The following is a 20,901-nucleotide window of genomic DNA, read 5'->3' as shown; positions in this document are numbered from 1 at the left end:
CCTCCAACATCACCAAGAAAACTGTTTCTTCAGCTCTCCTCTCCCCAACCCCAACCTGTTGTCAACATGTTTATGTCGGAACAGTCTTAGGTTGGATTGCTGGCAAATACCCAATATGTAAAACTACTGTATATATACATACATATATGTATATATATATATATATATATATATATATATATATATATATATATATATATATATATATATTTTATATATATATATATATATATATTATATATATATATATATATATATATATATATATGAACTGTCAGTAGTGCAGTATTGTAATTTTAAACATCTCTTAGATATTTACAATGATTACCTACCACTTTCTGTCTTTTTGTTACTCATATTTATTCTCGTTAAAATGGCGTGTATCTTATATGACATTTACATTCCTGGTTTACTGGGAGTCAACTTCATAAATTTTCTCATAATATTAAGAATATATATTTCCTATTAAATTCATTTCCTAAATTCATGTCTTAATGAATATCATTATTAGTTTTCTCATCAATTATTTTGATTTTCAGAAATGATTGTGAAGGATAATGAGATGTCAAAAGTCAAAAATGATTCTGGAGGGTAATCAGATGTCAAAAGTAAAAACTGAATGTGAAGGGTAATAAAATGTCAAAAGTCAAAAAATGACTGTGAAGGGGAATGCGACGTCAAAAGTCAAAAATGATCGTGAAGGGTAATGACATGTCAAAAGTCAAAAATGACTGTAGAGGGTAATGAGACATCAAGTCAAAAATAACGATGAAGGGTAATGACACGTTAAAAATCAAAAATTATTGTGGAGGGTAATGAGGCATCAAAAGTCAAAAATGATTATGAAGAGACGTAAAAAGTCAAAAACGACAGTGGAGGGTAATGAAACAACAAAACTCAAAAATGATTGTGAAGGGTAATGAGATGTCAAAATTCAAAAATGATTATGAAGGTTAATGAGACGTCAAAAGTCAAAAAACGATCATGAAGGGTAATGAGATGTAAAAAATCAAAAAATGATCATGAAGGGTAATGAGACATCAAAAGTAAAAAATGATTGTGGAGGGGAATGAGACGTCAAAAGTAAAAAATCATTGTGGAGGGTAATGAGATGTCAAAATTCAAAAATGATTATGAAGGTTAATGAGACGTCAAAAGTCAAAAAACGATCGTGAAGGGTAATGAGGTGTAAAAAAATAAAAAAATGATCATGAAGGGTAATGAGACATCAAAAGTAAAAAAATGATTGTGGAGGGGAATGAGACGTCAAAAGTAAAAAATGACTGGGGAGGGCAATGAGACGTCAAAATTAAAAAAAAATTGTGGAGGGTAATGAGACATCAAAGGTAAAAAATGATTGTGAAGGGTAATGAGACGTCAATAGTCAAAAATGATTTTGGAGGGTAATGAGACATCAAAAGTCAAAAATGATTGTGAAGAATAATGAGACGTCAAAAGTGAAAAATGATTGTGAAGGGTAATAAGACATCAAAAGTCAAAAATGACTGTGAAGGGTAGTCAAAAATTATCGTGAAGGGTAATGAGACGTCAAAAGTAAAAAATGATCGTAAATGGTAATAAGATGTAAAATGTCTAAAATGATCATGAAGGGTAATCAGACGTCAAAAGTCAAAAAGGATCGTGAAGGGTAATGACACATCAAAAGTCAAAAATGATCATTAAGGGTAATAAGAAGTCGATGGTCAAAAATGATCATTGAGGGTAGTGAAAAGTCAAATATAATCTTGAAGGGTAATGAGACGTCAAAAATAAAAAATGATCGTGAAGGGTAATGAGACGTCAAAAATGATGGTGAAAGGTAATGAGATCTCAAAAGTTAAAAATGATAGTGAAGGGTAATGAGACGACAACATTCAAAAATGATAGTGGAGGGTAATGAGACGTCAAAAGTCAAAAATGATCGTGAAGGGTAATGAGACATCAAAAGTCAAAAATGATCATAAAGGGTAATAACACGTCAAAAGTCAAAAATGATCATAAAGGGTAATAAGACGTCAAAATTCAGAAATGATCATGAAGGGTAATGAGAGGTCAAAAGTCATAAATGATTGTGAAGGGTAATGAGACGTCAAAAGTCAAAAAACGATCGTGAAGGGTAATAAGACGTCAAAAGTCAAAAACGATCGTGAAGGGTAATAAGATGTCAAAAGTCAAAAAGGATCGTGGATGGTAATAAGACGTCAAATATCTAAAATGATCATAAAGGGTGATGAGACGTCAAAAGTTATAAACGATCATGAAGGGTAATGAGATGTCAAAATTCAAAAATGATCGTGAAGGGTAAGGAGACGTCAAAAACCACAACTGATCGTGAAGGGTACTGAGACGTCAAAAATGATCGTGAATGGTAAGGAAACATCAAAAACCACAACTGATCGTGAAGGGTAATGAGACGTCAAAAGTCAAAAATGATCGTGAAGTGTAATGAGACCTCAAATGTAAAAATGATCATCAAGAGTAGTGAAAAATAAAAAATGATTGTGAAGGGCAATGATACGTCAAAAGTAAAAAATGCTTGTGACGGGTAATGAGACATCAAAAATGATCGTGAAGGGTAATGACACGTCAAAAATGGTCGTTAAGGGTAATGAGATATCAAAAGTCAAAAATGATCGTTTAAGTGCAATGAGAGGTCAAAAGTCTACAATGATCATGAAGGGTAATAAGATGTCAAAAGTCTACAATGATCGTGAAGGGTAATGAAACGTCAAAAGACAAATATGATTGTGAAGGGTAATAAGACGTCAAAATTCAAAAATGATTGTGAAGGGTAATAAGACGTCAAAATTCAAAAATGATCGTGAAGGGTAATGAGACGTCAACAGTCAACAATGATATTGAAGGGTAATGTGACGTCAAGTGTCAAAAATGATTGTGAAGGGTAATGAGATGTCAAAGTCAATTATATTGTCAAGGATAGCGAGACGTCAAAAGTAAAAAACAATCGTGAAGGGTAATGAGAAATCAAAAGTAAAAAACAATCGTGAAGGGTAATGAGAAATCAAAAGTAAAAAATGATCGTGAAGGATAATTAGACATCAAAATTAAAAAATGATCGTGAAGGGTGATGAGATCTCAAATGTCAAAAATGATCATGAAGGGTGATAATATGTCAAATGTCAAAAATGATCGTGAAGGGTAATGAGATGTCGAAAGTCAAAAATGATTACGAAGGGTAATGAGATGTTAAAAGTCAAAAATGACTGTGAAGGATAATGTCACGTCAAAAATCAAAAATGATTGTGAAAGGAAATGAGACGTCAAAAGTCAAAAATGACTATGAATGGTAATGAGACGTCAAAACTCAAAAATAACTGTGAAGGGTAATGAGATGTGAAATTCAAAAATGATTATGAAAGGTAATGAGACGTCAACTCAAAAATGATCATGAATGGTAGTGAGACGTCAAGTTAAAAATGATCATGAAGGGTAATGAGACATCAAAAGTAAAAAATGATTGTGAAGGGTAATGAGACGTCAAAAGTCACAAATGATTGTGAAGGGTAATGACACGTCAAAAGTCACAAATGATTGTGAAGGGTAATGACACGTCAAAAGTCAAAAATAATCGTGAAGGGTAATGAGATGTCAAAAGTCAAAAATGATCATGAAGGGTAATGACACGTCAAAACTAAAAAATAATCGTGAAGGGTAACGAGATGCCAAAAGTCAAAAATGATCGTAAAGGGTAATGAGACGTCAAAAGTCAAAAATGATGGTTGAGGGTAATGAGATGTCAAGAGTCAAAAATGATCATGAAGGGTAGTGAGACGTAAAAAGTCAAAAATGATCGAAAAGGGTAATGAGACATCAAAAGTCAAAAATGGCCATGAAAGGCAATGAGACGTCAAAAGTCAAAAATGATCGTGGAGGGTAATGAGATGTCAAAAGTCAAAAATGATCGTGGAGGGTAATGAGATGTCAAAAGTCAAAAATGATAGTGAAGGGTAATGAGACATCAAAAGTCAAAAACAATAATGAAGGGTAATGAGACGTCCAAAGTCAAAAATGATCGTGAAGGGTTATGAGATGTCAAAAGTCAAAAATTATCGTAAAGGGTAATGAGTTATCAAAAGTGAAAAATGATTGTGGAGGGTAATGTGACGTCAAAAGTCAAAAATGATCATGAAGGGTAATGACAAGTCAAAAGTCAAAAATTATTGTAGAGGGTAATGAGAGGTCAAAAGTCAAAAATGATTATGAAGGGTAATGACACATCAAGTCGAAAATGACTGTGAAGGGTAATGACACTTCAAAAGTAAAAAATGACTGTGAAGGGTAATGAGACGTCAAAAATCAAAAATGATTATAATGGGTAATGAGACGTAAAAATTCAAAAATGATTGTGGATGGGTAATGAGACATCAAAATTCAAAAATGATTGTGAAGGGTAATGAAATGTCAAAAGTCAAAAATCACTGTGGAAGGTAATGAGATGTCAAAAGTCAAAAATGATTATGAAGGGTAATGAGACGTCATTAGTCAAAAACGATCGTGAAGGGTAATGAGACGTCAAAAATCAAAAACGATCGTGAGGGGTAATGAGACGTCAAAAGTCAAAAATGATGATGGAGGGTAATTATACGTCAAAAGTAAAAAATGATTATGAAGGATAATGAGATATCAAGTCAGAAATGATCGTGGAGGGTAATGAAACGTCAAAAGTTAAAAACAATCGTGAAGAGTAATGTGATGTCAAAAGTCAAAAATGATCGTGAATTGTAATGAGACGTCAAAAGTCTAAAATGATCATGAAGGGTAATGATATATCAAGAGTCAAAAATTATCGTGAAGGGTAATAAGACATCAAAGGTCAAAAATGATCATCAAGGGTAGTGAAAAGTAAAAAATGATCGTGAAGGGTAATGAGACGTCAAAAATGATGGTGACGGGTAATGAGATCTCAAAAGTTAAAAATGATCGTGAAGGGTAACGACACGTGAAAAGTCGAAAATGATGGTCAAGGGTAATGAGACGTCAAAGTTCAAAAAAGATTGTGGAGGGTAATGAGACCTCAAAAGTGAAAAATGATCGTGAAGGGTAATAAGACGTCAAAAGTAAAAAATGATTGGGAAGGGTAATGACACGTCAAAAGTAAAAAATGATTGTGGAGGGTAAAGAGGAGTCAAAATTCAAAAATGATTGTGAAGGGTAATGACAAGTCAAAAGTCAAAAATGATCGTGAAGGGTAATGAGAAGTCAAAAGTCAAAAATAATCATGAAGGGTAATGAGACGTCAAAAGTCAAAAATGATCGTGAAGGGTAATAAGACGTCAAAAGTCAAAAATGACTGTGAAGGGTAATGACATGTCAAGTCAAAAATGATCGTGAATGGTAATGAGACGTCAAAACTCAAAAACAATCGTGAAGGGTAATGAGATGTCGAAAGTCAAAAACAATCGTGAAGGGTAATGAGATGTCAAAAGTCAAAAACAATCGTGAAGGGTAATGAGATGTCAAAAGTCAAAAACAATCTTGAAGGGTAATGAGATGTCAAAAGTCAAAAATAATCGTGGATGGTAATAAGACATCAAATATCTAAAATAATCATAAAGGGTAATGAGACGTCAAAAGTTATAAATGATGGTGAAGGGTAATGAGATGTCAAAATTCAAAAATGATCGTGAACGGTAATGAGAAGTCAAAAGCCACAAATGATCGTGAAGGGTAATGAGACATCAAAATTAAAAAATGATCGTGAAGGGTAATCAGACGTCAAAAGTCGAAACGATCGTGAATGGTAATGAGACCTCAAATGTCAAAAATGATCATCAAGAATAGTGAAAAGTCAAAATGATTGTGAAGGGTAATGAGACATCAAAAGTAAAAAAGGATCATGAAGGGTAATGAGACGTCAAAAATAGTCGTGAAGGGTAATGAGACATCAAAAATGAATGTTAAGGGTAATGAGACATCAAAAATAAACATTAAGGGTAATGAGATATCAAAAGTCAAAAATGATCGTAGAGGGTAATGAGAGGTCAAAAGTCAACAATGATCGTGAAGGGTAATTAGACGTCAAAAGTAAAAAATGATCTTGACGGGTAATGACACGTCAAAAGACAAATATGATAGTGAAGGGTGATAAGACGTCAAAAGTCAAAAATGATCGTGAAGGGTAATAAGATGTTAAAAGGAAAAATTATCATGAAGGGTAATGAGACGTCAAAAGTCAAAAATTATTGCGAAGGGTAATGAGAGGTTAAAGTAAAAAATAATTATCAAGAGTAATGAGACGTTAAAAGTAAAAAATAATCATGAAGGGTACTGAGAGGTCAAAAGTCTACAATGATCGTGAAGGGTAATGAGACGACAAAGTCAAAAATGATCTTGAAGGGTAATGACACGTCAAAAGACAAATATGATCATGAAGGGTAATAAGACGTCAAAAGTCAAAAATGATCGTGAAGGATAATGAGATGTTAAAAGGAAAAATGATCGTGAAAGGTAATGTGACGTCAAATGTCAAAAATAATTGCGAAGGGTAATGAGATTTCAAAATCAAAAATAACTGTCAAGGGTAATAAGTCAAAACTAAAAATAATCGTGAAGGGTAATGAGAAATCAAAAGTCAAAAATGATCGTGAAGGGTAATTAGACGTCAAAAGTAAAAAATTATCGTGAAGTGTAATGAGATCTCAAAAGTCAAGAATGATCACAAGGGGTGATAATATGTCAAATGTCAAAAATGATCGTGAAGGGTAATGAGAGGTCAAAAGTCAAAAATGATCGTGAAAAAGTCAAAGATTATGGAGGGAAATGAGATGTCAAGAGTCAAAAATGATTGTGGAAGGTAATAAGATGTCATAAGTCAACAATGATTCTGAAGGGTAATGAGACGTCAAAAGTAAAAAATGATTGTGGAGGGTAATGAGACGTCAATAGTAAAGAATGACTGCGAAGGTTAATGAGACATCAAAAGTCAAAAATGATTGTGGCGGGTAATGAGATGTATAAAGTAATAAATGATTGTGAAGGATAACGACACATCAAAAATCAAAAATGACTGTGAAAGGAAATGAGATGTCAAAAGTAAAAAATGACTGTGAAGGGTAATGAGACATCAAGTCAAAAATATTTGTGAAGGGTAATGCCACGTCAAAAGTCAAAAATGATTGTGAAGGGTAATGAGATGTCAAAAGTTAAAAATGACTGTGAAGGGTAATGAGACGTCAAAAATGACTGTGAAGGGTAATGAGATGTCAAAAGTCAAAAATTGTTTTAGAGGGTAATGAGAGATCAAAAGTGAAAAATGATTGTGAAGGGTAATGAGATGTGAAAGGTAAAAAATGACTGAGGAGGGTACTGAGAAGTCAAAAGTAAAAAATGATTGTGGAGGGGACTGATAAATCAAAAGTAAAAAAATAATTGTGAAGTGTAATCAGATGTCAAAAGTCAAAAATGGTTATGGAGGGTAATGAGCCGTCGAGTAAAAAATGATTGTGGAGGGTAGTGAGACGTCAAAATTCAAAAAAGATTGTGGAAGTAATGAGACATCAAAATTCAAAAATGATTGTGGAGGTTAATGAGACAGTCAAGTAAAAAATTATTGTGAAGGGTAATGAGACATCAAGTCAAAAATGATTGTGAAGGGTAATAAGATGTCAAAAGTTAAAAATGATTGTGGAGGATAATGAGACATCAAAAGTTAAAAATAATTGTGAAGGGTAATGAGACATCAAAAGTTAAAAATAATTGTGAAGGGTAATGAGACATCAAAAGTCAACAATGATCATGAAGGGTAATGAGACATAAAAGGTCAAAAATAACCGTGAAAGGTAATGAGACATCAAAAGTAAAAAATGAACGTGAAGGGCAATGAGAGGTCAAAAGTAAAAAATGATCAAAAAGAGTAATGAGATGTCAAAAGTCAAAAATGATCGTGGAGGGTAATGAGATGTCAAAAGTCATAAAATATCGTAAAGGGTAATGAGACGTCAAAAGTCAAAAATAATCGTTGAGGGTAATGAGGCGTCATAAGTCAAAAATGATCGAGACTAGCAATGAGACGTCAAAAGTCAAAAATGATCATGAAGGGTAATGAGACGTCAAAAGTAAAAAATCATCAAGAACGGTAATGAGACGTCAAAAGTCAAAAACAATCGTTAAGGGTACCGAGATGTCACAAGTCAAAAATGATCGTGAAGGGTAATGAGATGTCAAAAGTAAAAAATAATCGTGGAGGGTAATGAGATGTCAAAAGTAAAAAATGATCATGGAGGGTAATGATACGTCACAAGTCAAAAATGATCGTGGAGGGTAATGAGACGTCACAAGTCAAAAATGATCGTGGAGGGTAATGACACGTCACAAGTCAAAAATGATCGTGAAGGGTAATGAGACGTCAAAAGTCAAAAATGATTGTGGAGGGTAACAAGATGAATAAAGTCAAAAATGATTGTGAAGGATACTGACATGTCAAAAATCAAAAATGATTGTGAAAGGAAATGAGACGTCGAGTCAAAAATGACTGTGAAGGGTAATGAGATGTCAACTCAAGAATAATTGTGAAGGGTAATGACACGTCAAAAGTAAAAAATGATTGTGAAGGGTAATGAGATATCAAAAGTTGAAAAATGACTGTGAAGGGTAATGAGATGTCAAAAGTCAAAAATTGTTGTATAAGGTAATGAGACATCAAAAGTGAAAAATGATTGTGAAGGGTAATGAGGTGTGAAAGGTCAAAAATGATTGTGGAGGGTACTGAAAGTCAAAAGTCAAAAATAATTGTGAAGGGTAATGAGATGCCACAAGTCAAAAATGATTATGGAGGGTAATGAGCCGTCAAGTAAAAAATGATTGTGGAGGGTAATGAGATGTAGAATTCAAAAAAGATTATGGAGGTAATGAGAAGTAAAATGCCAAAAATGATTGTGGAGAGTAATGAGACGTCAAAATTCAAAAATGATTGTAAACAGTAATGAGACGTCAAAATTCAAAAATGATTGTGGAGGGTATTAAGACAGTCAAGTAAAAAATAATTGTGGAGGGTAATGAGACATCAAGAGTCAAAAATGATTGTGAAGGGTAATAAGATGCCAAAAGTTAAAAACAATTGTGGAGGGTAATGAGACGTCAAAAGTCAAAAATAATTGTGAAGGGTAATGAGACGTCAAAAGTAAAAAATGATCATGAAGGGTAACGACACATAAAAGGTCAAAAATAATTGTGAGGGGTAATGAGACATCAAAAGTCAAAAATGAATGTGAAGGGTAATGAGACGTCAAAAATAAAAAATGATCAAGAAGAGTAATGAGACGTCAAAAGTCAAAAATGATTGTGGAGGGTATGTCAAAAGTCATAAAATATGGTAAAGGGTAATGAGACGTCAAAAGTCAAAAACGATCGTGGAGGGTAATGAGAAGTCAAAAGTCAAAAATGATCGAGAAGACTAATGAGACATCAAAAGTCAAAAATGATCATGAAGGGGAATGAGACGTCAAAAGTAAAAAATCATCAAGAACGGTAACGAGACGTCACAAATCAAAAATGATCGTCAAGGGTAATGAGACGTCACAAGTCAAAAATGATCGTAAAGGGTAATGAGATGTCAAAAGTCAAAAATGATTGTGGAGGGTAATGAGACATTACGAGTCAAAAATAATCCTGAAGGGTAATAAGACATCAAAAGTCAAAAATGATGTTGGAGGGTAATGAGATGTCAAAAGTCAAAATTGATCGTGGAGGGTAATATGAGACGTCAAAAGTAAAAAATGATTGTGGAGGAAAATGAAACAGTCAAGTAAAAAATGATTGTGGATGGTAATGAGACATCAAGAGTCAAAAATGGTTGTGAAGGGTAATAAGATGTCAAAAGTCAAAAATGATTGTGGAGGGTAATGAGACGTCAAAAGCCAAAAATTATTGTGGAGGGTAATGAGACGTCAAAAGTCAAAAATAATTGTGAAAGGTAACGAGACGTCAAGAGTTAAAAATGATCATGAAGGTAATGAGACGTCAAAAGTAAAAAATTATCGTCAAGGTAATGAGACGTCAAGAGTCAAAAATGATTGTGAAGAGTACTAAGACGTCAAAAGTCAAAAATAATCGTGAAGGGTAACGAGATGATAAAGTAAAAAATTATCATAAGGGGTAATGAGACGTCAAAAGTCAAAAATAATCGTGAAGAGTAACAAGATGTCAAAAGTCAAAAATGATCGTAAAGGGTAGTGACACGTCAAAAGTCAAAAATGACAGTGAAAAGTAAAAAATGATTGTGAAAGGCAATGAGACGTCAAAAGTCAAAAATAATCGTGGAGGGTAATTAGATGTCAAAAGTCAAAAATTATCATACAGGGTAATGAGACATCAAAAATCATAAATGATCATGAAGGGTAATGAGATGTCAAAAATCAAAAATGATCATGAAGGGTAATGAGATGTCAAAAATCAAAAATGATCGTGAATGGTAATGAGACATCAAAAGTCAAAAATGATCATGGAGGGCAATGAAATATCAAAAATAAAAAAAGGATGTGAAGGGTAATGAGACATCAAAAGTAAAAAATGATCGTGAAGGGTAATGAGACGTCAAAAGTCAAAAATGATCATGAAGGGTAATGAGACATCAAAACTCAAAAATGATCATGAAGGGTAATGAGACATCAAAACTCAAAAATGATCATGAAGGGTAATGAGACATCAAAACTCAAAAATGACTGTGGAGGGTAATGAGAATTGAAAGTAAAAAATGACTGTGGAGGGTAATGACACGTCAAAAGTCAAAAATAACTGTAGAGGGCAATGATATGTCAAAAGTCAAAAATGATTGTAAAGGGAAATGAGACATCAAAAGTCATAAATAATCATGGAGGGTAACGAGACGTCTAAAGCCATAAATAATTGAGGAAGGTAATGATATGTCATAAGTCAAAAATAATGGTGAAAGGTAGTCAAAAATGATTGTGAAGGGTAATGAAACATCAAAAGTAAAAAATGATCGTGAAGGGTAATGAGACGTCAAAAGTCAAAAACGATCATAAAGGGTAATGAGACGTAAAAGGTCAAAAATAAGCGTGAAGGGTAATAAGACGTCAAAAGTCAAAAATGATCGTGGAGGGTAATGAGACGTCAAAAGCCAAAAATGATCGAGAAGAGTAATAAGACGTCAAAAGCCAAAAATGATCGTGGAGGGTAATGAGATGTCAAAAGTCAAAAAAGGTCATGAAGGATAATGAGACGTCAAAAGTAAAAAATGATTGTGAAGGGCAATGAAACTTCAAAACTCAAAAATGATTGTGGAGGGCAATGAGATGTCAAAAGTCAAAAATGATCATAAAGGGTAAAGAGATGTCAAAAGTCAAAAATGATCGTGAAGGGTAATGAGATAACAAAAGTAAAAAATGATCGTGAAGGGTAATGAGATATCAAAAGTCAAAAATGATCGTGGAGGGTAATGAGATGTTAAAAGTCAAAAATGATCATAAAGGGTAAAGAGATGTCAAAAGTCAAAAATGATCAAGGAAGGTAATGTGATGTCAAAAGTCAAAAATGATCATAGAGGGTAAAGAGATGTCAAAAGTCAAAAATGATCGTGGAGGGTAATGAGATATCAAAAGTAACAACTGATCGTGGAGGGTAATCAGACGTCAAAAGTAAAAAATGATCCTGAAGGGTAATAAGATGTCAAAACTCAAAAATGATCGTGGAGGGTAATGAGGCGTAAAAAGTAAAAAATGATTGTGAAGGGTAATGAGAGGTCAAAAGTCAAAAATGATCAAGAAGAGTAATGAGACGTCAAAAGTCAAAAATGATCGTGGAGGGTAATGAGACATCAAAAGTCAAAAACGATCGCAAAGGGTAATGAGACGTCAAAAGTCAAAAACGATCGCTGAGGGTAATGAGACGTCAAAAGTCAAAAATTATCAAGAAGAGTAATGAGACGTCAAAAGTCAAAAATGATCATGGAGGGTAATGAAACCTCAAAAGTCAAAAACGATCGCAAAGGGTAATGAGATGTCAAAAGTCATAAACAATCGAGGAGGGTAATGAGACGTCAAAAGTCAAAAATGACCGAGAGGAGTAATGAGACGTCAAAAGTCAAAAATGATAGTGAAGGGTAATAAAACGTCATAAGTAAAAAATGATCAAGAAGGGTAATGAGACGACAAAAGTCAAAAATGTTCGTTTAGGGTAATGAGACGTCACAAGTAAAAAATGATCGTGAAGGGTAATGAGACGTCAAAATTCAAAAATGATCGTGGAGGGTAATGAGATGTCAAAAGTAAAAAATGATCGTGAAGGGTAATGGGATGTCAAAAGTAAAAAATGATAGTGAAGGGTAATGAGACGTCAAAAGTCAAAATTGATCGTGAAGGGTAATTAGATTTCAAAAGTGAAAAATGATCGTGAAGGGTAAGAAAAAAATGATCGTGAAGGGTAATGAGACTTTAAAAGTAAAAAGTTATAGCGAAGGGTAATGAGACGTCAAAAGTCGAAAATGATTGTGAAGGGTAATGAGACGTCAAAAGTTAAAAATGATCCTGAAGGGTAATGAGACGACAAAAGTAAAAAATGGCCGTGGAGGGTAAATGAGGCATCAAAAAGTCAAAATTGATCATGAGGGGTAATGAGACATCAAAAGTTAAAAACGATCGTGGTGGTTAATGAGATGTCAAAATTCAAAAATGATCGTGGAGGATAATGAGATGTCAAAAGTCAAAAATGATCGTCAAGGGTAATGAGACACCAAAGTCAAACATGATCAAGGAGGGTAATGAGCTGTCAAAAGTAAAAAATGATTGTGAAGGAAAATGAGACGTCAAAAGGCTTGGCATGATTCTCCTTTACTATTTCACTAGGTGACACAGGGACGAACTCAGAAAAGGGATTTTGACAAAGGAAAAATCTATTTCTGAGGGAGGCCCTGTGTCACCTGGTGACCCTCCCAGTATCTGGTTTCCCCCCCTGCTTTGGCATGCCAAGCCTGGGGGTGGTGCTAGACTGGAATGAGTTCAGATGGCGCTGGGGTCGCCGTTTGGAGGGCGGGTGAGTGGGGGAGCTGGAACGGCTCTTCGTTCTTCCGAGGGATTTTGCCATTGGGATGTCTTTCGAGTGTGGTTCTGTGGCTGTGATTTGTTCACTCACCCTTATCCATACCGACGCCTTCTTGATATAAGAAGACGCTCGATCTGGGGGTAGTAACCCCAGCATTCCTGATAACTTTTTTCTCTGGTATATTTAGCAATATTTATACCTAGAAATTCGTGCAAGAAGGAATTTCACCGGGTGACACAGGGACGAACTCAGAAATACACTTTTTGTGTTTATGGGGAATAACTACATATTCATTAAAAACCAACATCATATTTTAGTAAGTCTGAAAAATTTTTTAAATACCACCTCTACAAATTCCTACAATTATCTTTCTACATTCTTTTCACTTTTTTCTTGATTGAAACTATTAAATTTTCACAATTTTCCAAAAGTTTTTGCACTTTTATCTTGACTATAAATATTACTGAATTCTCCTATCTTGGTTATAATTCACCAAAAAATAAGTGTGACCAAGTAGGATCAAACAATACTGTGATACAGGTACTATCAGTTATCAAATATATTCATCAACTTACCTTAAGTCTCATTATGTATGCTTTCACTTACTTTCACAATAATAAATATCAGCCATTGAGACTACTATCATCAAATGCATCACAATGTTTTATCAGCATCATTTTCTTAGATACATAAATTGTGAAAGAATATTTTTAAAGAGGCTGTAAGAATGAGGAGGTTCTAAGTAAATTACGAGTTGAATTTCGATATACTGTACCTTGTTGATGCTGCTGCTGCTGCTGCTGCTGCTGCTGCTGCTGCTGCTGCTGCTGCTGCTTCTGCTGCTGATACTGCTGATGCAGGGAGTTATGAAGCTGTCCTATACTTAACTGCTTATCCATTTGTTCTCTATTCCTTTCACCATCTTTCAAGTCACTGGATACTATTGGACTGAAATGAAAACAAATAGATTCACTACAGAGCTTTATAACACAAATTTGTACAAATTCTTTTACACCAAAAACAGTACATGAGTTAAAATTAAAAATTTGTATAGTCTGCTTATAGTCATAAAAAACAAAATTCTTCTTCAGGAAGTGTTTTGTTCTGTACGTAGTATACAGCATAAAAATAACGCTTATGGAGAGAAAAGTTTGTTCATTTAGGAGAGTACACATTGGTTAAATATAGAAAGAATATTTTGGTGCTCAACACACTGCAACTGCTGGCCATGTGTACACATATTTGATGGTATCAAAGACACAGGCATATGAGACTGGGCTCTGCCCCATCTATCTTAGCAAGGCATAATTAAAAAAAATTTTTGTATATTCCTTCTGTAGTACAGTCTAGGCACTAGTCTAAAATACCTCTGTCAATCCAAGGGACTGTACTGCTTACTATCCACACAAGGAATTCTTATTGAACTACATTGACTCCTTCCATGAATTCATGAATTCACTGTAAACCTACTTTGTATTTACAGATAACAGCCTCGTATGTTCATATGAATCAACTCCATACAGATGCCATATTCATCAATGAATAGCATGACTAGCTATATGAATTCCAGCTATACAGCCAAGCCCCGGGACATTTTCTGCAACTCAGTTCTGAAGACAGTGAAAAGACAGTTGGAATGGTTGGAGAGCAAGATGAGGAGATCCAAAAAATAAATGAGATGAAGTACTAATGTCGAAACTTCAACAAGAGAGATTATACTTTTCCGCAAGTTGTGGTATAGTTTTGTGTCTCTTCCTTATTTATGTAAAGTGGAAATGCGTATTATGTGGAAGAAAGGTGTTATGTTTTGTTGTATGTGCTTATTTGTGAAAAGTGCTGTTTGGTTATTTCATGTATTAAATTGTAAGTATACGGGTAATAGTGCTTAGGTATCGGTCATCGGATGTTTGTTGGTTCGGTTGTTAGTCGAACATTTCGTGTTGGTCAATGACGGTCAGGAAAGTTTGTCTCTTTACTACTCTGATGCAGTGCAGTTGTACCTAGGAATGACTCAGGAGATTCAGCCATAATTGTTGGTGCCATCAAATTCACTTAAGTATTCCCTCACATTTAAAGACCTTTTAGGGAGATTTCCTTTAGTAAGGTATGCATACAGTAGGATAAGGAGAATTTCTTGGAGAGTTCTTGAAACGAGGGTTACGAAGGAGAGATTGTGCTCCTGCCAACCTCAATAACAACTCAGGTTAAGGACACTGACTATGTCAACTGAAATAACAGTAAGTTTGTACCATTTATGTCTTCAAAAATATACACAACATAATATGGTTTTGATTATGAGTTATATAATATAGTTAAAAGTAACCTGGGCATCATAGCATAAAACTTAGGCTACCATTAGGTTAGTACATTTCAAACTGTTTAGGCTATATAATCACTTGCAATTTGAAATGCTACACTTATTCCGAACGAGTCGGAATAAATTGGTGCCATGACCAGGATCATAGTGACTGGTTGTTAAAGCAGTGATCTGTATTGTACAGTTAGTGTTCATGAAATTTTAAGAGTTGTTGTGTTACTTGGCCATAAAGATAAAACCATGACTGGCTGATGGTGGCGGCCATTTTAGAATTAGTCACATGTTAGCCAAGCCTGAAATGGATAAGCAGCAAGATTAAAGATACTTAAGTGAAATTTAATTTTAAACAAAACCCTATGTTGTACCGTCAGGGAAATGATTCCTTTTACCTCCTGCGTTCACAAGAAACGCTAAATGGTAACGCCGCTTTTGTTTATGTAGTAGAAACTGTTGAAAATATGAATGACTTCTCTGTCTCAAAGGCAAGGCTTATTGGTGGAGATGTTTCCTTACCTGTTAGTATATATTCACTTGATTATTTCAAAAGAAACAAAATGACCTGACAAAGTAAAAAGTTGACGAACAAACTACATGATTCATGGTTTTATATGTGATTTTTTTTATTATATAAGACGTATCAGAGGAAAATTACATAATGTCATATCATCACACACTTGCGTTTGGCTCTTGAGACTGACGTAGGAAATATAGGAGGGACGGGGGGGGGGTGCGGGAAGCATATTCCTGAAGTCTGGAAGAAAATAAACCTCTCGGATATTAGAACCAATCAGAGCGAGATTTGGAGCGGTGACATCGTGAGACTCCGCCCTTGTAGTATTTCCACCTATACACTTTTCTTAATTCATGCAAAAACACCAGTTTTGAAAATATAATCTTATATAATAGGTTATAATATTGGTAAATATAGTTATTATAGATGTATACAGAAAATATGTATCAAATATGTAGTACCAGCTAATATTTACCCCTGGCGCTTATGTATCATAAAAAGAACTAGGATACATAAGGCATATGGCAACAATGCTCAATGAAACACTCTAAAAAGAGCTGCTATGATGCTATCTCCCTGGCAATCCGCTGCTTCATTACATAATTTATGCAGAAGCACCAGTTTTGAAAATATAATCTTATTTAATTAATAGGTTATAATATTGGTAAATATAGTTATTAAAAAGGTACTGCAATACGCAAGGCATATGTCAACATTGCTCAATGAAAAACACACGGAAGAGCTGCTGGCAATCAGCTGCTTCATTACATAATACTTCACCCCTGGAAATTACTTAACTACTCATATTGGCCTAGACATGTAGGCATTTAGTACATAGAGTAGACCAATATAGGCTGAAAGTTTAAGATTTTTGTTACTTTAACTGAATTTTCATTGGAATCATTGCACTCTTCAGCATGTGCAAATTTTGCTTTGTTGATCACATATATTTCCACTGCAAGTTGATTTGTTCTTTGCTGCTTATGTACATATATATTTTCTGTGATTGTTTTGTAGTTTTGACTCAATATTTATGAAATTTACCTGTTTAAAGACAGTTTAGGCTAGAATACAGATGGTACGAGTCATGTTCGGAGGTATACATGGTGTGAGAGGAAATATAGATCTTTATTTTAGGTTAGGTGGTTGGGTTTGGTTAGGCTAGGCTAATTCTATGTTGAAATAAGTAAGAAAAAAAAGTCATATATGTTTATAATATCCAATGGAAATGAGTAGGAAATTCATTCTAATCAAAGAAAAATATACCAGAAAACATAAAATTTACCTTTTAGCACAGATAAATCCTAAAGTACAAATTTACCTTATCTATTGCAACCTAGGCTATGCACAGGTTTTGTTGTGCAGATATCCTAAACTATGCACAACTTTTGCTTTGCTTATTTTATACATATTACCATTGCAGCCTCGGATACCAACAAGTTTTCCTTTGCTGATATTTCATGGTAAATTTTTAAATCAACACTGATCAAGCAACTGCATAGCTTGAAATATGAGAAAAAAAATTATATACAAAAGATTATTCATACTGTACATCATTCCAAAGTTGATCGAATCCAAATTGCACAGTTCCATTGTCAACCAGACACAATAAAAATTTAATAATTCATTTGTCTTAAGAGCTATAATAAATACATAAAATTAATATGATGCTTTAACACTAATCAAAAACTATTGTGAAGTGAGAGAAATAAAATGCAGAAAATAAGTTTCCCCCTTTGCATTTGAATTAAATATCTGCCAATAAAAAAAATACATAAGTATCACTATTTTCCACTTAAAGATCTGTGCCATGAGATTTTCCATTAGCCACGTTGCAAGAAATGTTGTGAGCCAAATTACGGGGATGTTTGGGTTGTGATGACACAGCCAGCACCTGTTTGATGGCAGCCTTTATAAACACAGTGGTGCAGCTCCTCTTGGCCTGCCAGTTGAGCGTCTTGCGATGGAGGTTGGCTGACAAGATATCTTACCTCGCCCAGCTCCGCCATTCCTTATTGCACTTCCAGTGCAATGCAGAAAACTGTTCAACTGGTTTGGAGTTTTTATTGAATTCAGACTCTTGAGGAACTTCTTCAGTGCTAGGTCTGTATTGCTATTTCCATAGTGCACACTGACTCTTACTAGGAGGGCGGGGTCTCACAACGTCACCACTCCAAATCACGCTCTGATTGGTTCTAATATACGAGAGCTTCCAGACTTCAGGAATATGCGTGCGGGAAGAGGGAGGAGTTGTTTGTAAAGTTGAGACCATGAACTGTCGAAGCATGTATAGCTTCGTTAACAATTTTTCCTCTTACTCCTAAACTATTTGTAGGTAGTTCTGATTTCCCATTTAAACGATAAATAATGTAGCTACAACGACTGAAAATATTGTGTTAATTCTGTCAAACTTCATAATAAAAGTGTAGTTTTCTTATTCAATTTCTTAACAGTGGTTTGCATTAGGACAAATTCAGTTATCGAATACCATAACCCTGACCAGTCCCGTTCAAATGTTTCTGAACACAATTAGCTACATTAGATTAGAGTTCAAATATTTACATAAAACGTCAAATGAATGACTGGATGTAAGGTTGCTTCTGAATGGCTGATTGCAGCCAGCTATTTTCTTTTGAATATCTATTCTAAGCTGGAAATTCCGTCAAATTATTGGAAATACTGAATTCCCAACAGATGCAGAGGAGTTTGGAGATGATACTAATGCTAATGCACGGACAGATATTTGAATTAATAAAAATTTAATGAAATGTATCGGCGGTCCTGATAGGAGTTCTATTTTTAGACACACTTTGTAGCAGTTGTTGGATACCATTTTTTAGAGCCCATTCGTTGTGGCCAAGAATATGGGATGTCTACCCAAGAAGAAGGGCCAAGGGAGGTCGGCTAAGAACAAAGTTTCCTTTCCACCGACTGCTGCGGAGATCATTCGGACATCTTTTACTATTAACAATCTTATTATGCCACAGTTTTAATCATGATTCATCATCAGCCACTTACTGTTGCTAAATGCTCTTTTACTTTCGAATTATACTTAGTTAATATTCTTTATAGCATGGATACTGGGATATAGAATGCATATCTTCTTTGTTTACCATATACAAAAATTCTATAGTAGCCTACAATAAAATGAGCTTTGTCTATTTTAATTATTGCACGCAGATTTCACATCTTCACTTCTTGGCTAAGACAAAATAAATGTCCTTTTAAATATGAAAAAATCATAAAAAACAATATGTTATTAACATAAATTATATATATATATATATATATATATATATATATATATATATATATATATATATATATATATGTATATATATTATATATATATATATATATATATATATATATATATATATATATATATATATATATATATATATATATATATATATATATATATATATATATATATACATATACTGTATATATATATAATTATATATATATATATATATATTATATACTGTATATATATATAATTATATATATATATATATATATATATATATATATATATATATATATATATATATATATATATATATATATATATATATGAATATAAGAAGGCCCATAAAACACTATTTAAACGTTGAAACCATATATTTTGGGCACTTGCTTCTGTGCCCCTGTTCACTGGTAGAATATGGACAGATGAAATGTTACAAGGGTATATATACAAAACATAAAGGTGTGGCCTTAAGTCTCTGATGGTATGAAGGTGACCGTTTCTAAGGAGGAGGAGAATGACCAATTCCCTAGTGGTTTTTGGCCTCATTAGCTCCGTTTGCGACGGATCTGGAGGTCGCGTTTCTTGGGTCATCTTCTTCAGGAGGGGTCTGAGGATTAAAGCATCAATGTCGTCCGATTTCCAATGTCCTCCTGACAGGTTCATATTGTTGGTTTGATTGATGATAGCAGATTCCAGCAACTTTCTTTTGTTCGGACAGCTACTTTTGAAAACCAACTCCCCACTCCAGTTTATGACATGTCCTGTATTTCTGATATGTAGGAAAATCCCGAACTCTCCAAGCATAACGTACTGATGTTTTGTGCTCTGTTATTATTTGCGAGAGCGATCTACCTGTCTCGCCTACGTAAATGTCATTACAATTGCTGCACGGTATCTTGTAAACTCCAGCTTCTTCCCCTTTGTTATTTAAGTATATGTTAATGAGCGAACTCCCGATGGATTTGGGATAATGGAAAATGAAGGGATTGTTAGACCTGAGTTGTTCGGTGGCTTTTTGGATGTTTTCGTCATCACGGAAGCTTTATTTTGTTGTTGAAATCTATTTGTCTGTTGTGAGTGGGACCTCTATAGTATATTTTATTCGCTTTAACGAATTCATTTTATCAAATGAGCGCGACTGAACAACCTCATCTCAAGGTCATGTAAAGTCCTTGTGACAAAGACTTTGCAAATGAACATAATACTTGTATGATATTTATGTACAGAAATATAAATATAAATTTTCCATATCGATTTTATAGTTAAAAGCATGAAAACTTATAAATGTAATTCAAACATTAAACAAGCATTTTCTGCAGGGGTATCGTCTTTGAAAAGTGCAGTAACTTTGCAAATGGGTATCACATCTTGTAAAAGTACACTAAATGAATGTGCTGAAATTACCTTTGCATCATATTTATGCATGTACAAAAATAAAAATAATACATTTTCGATACATATTTTACACATGAAAGCATGAAATGCATTTTTCATAGAGATTTTACACATGAAATCATGAAATGCATTTCTCAGAGATTTTGCACATTAAAACATGAAATGCATTTTTCATACAGATTTTACACATAGAAGCATGAAATGCATTTCTCATACAGATTTTGCACATAAAAGAATGAAATGCATTTTTCATACAGATTTTACACATAAAAGCATGAAAACTTGTAAATTACTTCAAAAATTAAACACCCACTTCTGCAGGGTTTCTCGAGAATTTCGTGTCTGAAAAAAATCGTGTATGCCCATTAGTTAGTTAGTTCCTGTGAAAAGTTGGGTTTGTGTGTG

General features: G+C 33.9%; 1 protein-coding gene across 4 annotated transcripts in view; it reads right to left on the bottom strand.

Moving 5' to 3' along the window:
* The window catches only part of LOC136849218 (uncharacterized), a 760,295-nt gene that overhangs the window by 217,152 nt on the left and 522,242 nt on the right, over nucleotides 1–20,901 (bottom strand). For all 4 annotated transcript variants that reach the window (XM_067122421.1, XM_067122439.1, XM_067122450.1 and 1 more), the window contains exon 11: nucleotides 13,793–13,965. In XM_067122421.1, coding sequence (XP_066978522.1) covers nucleotides 13,793–13,965 — 173 coding nt within the window. The remainder of the gene's footprint in view (nucleotides 1–13,792; nucleotides 13,966–20,901) is intronic.

Source organism: Macrobrachium rosenbergii, chromosome 2, assembly GCF_040412425.1.
Source record: "Macrobrachium rosenbergii isolate ZJJX-2024 chromosome 2, ASM4041242v1, whole genome shotgun sequence".
NCBI classification, from domain to species: domain Eukaryota; kingdom Metazoa; phylum Arthropoda; class Malacostraca; order Decapoda; family Palaemonidae; genus Macrobrachium; species Macrobrachium rosenbergii.
This window is presented reverse-complemented; position numbering and strand designations above follow the sequence as displayed.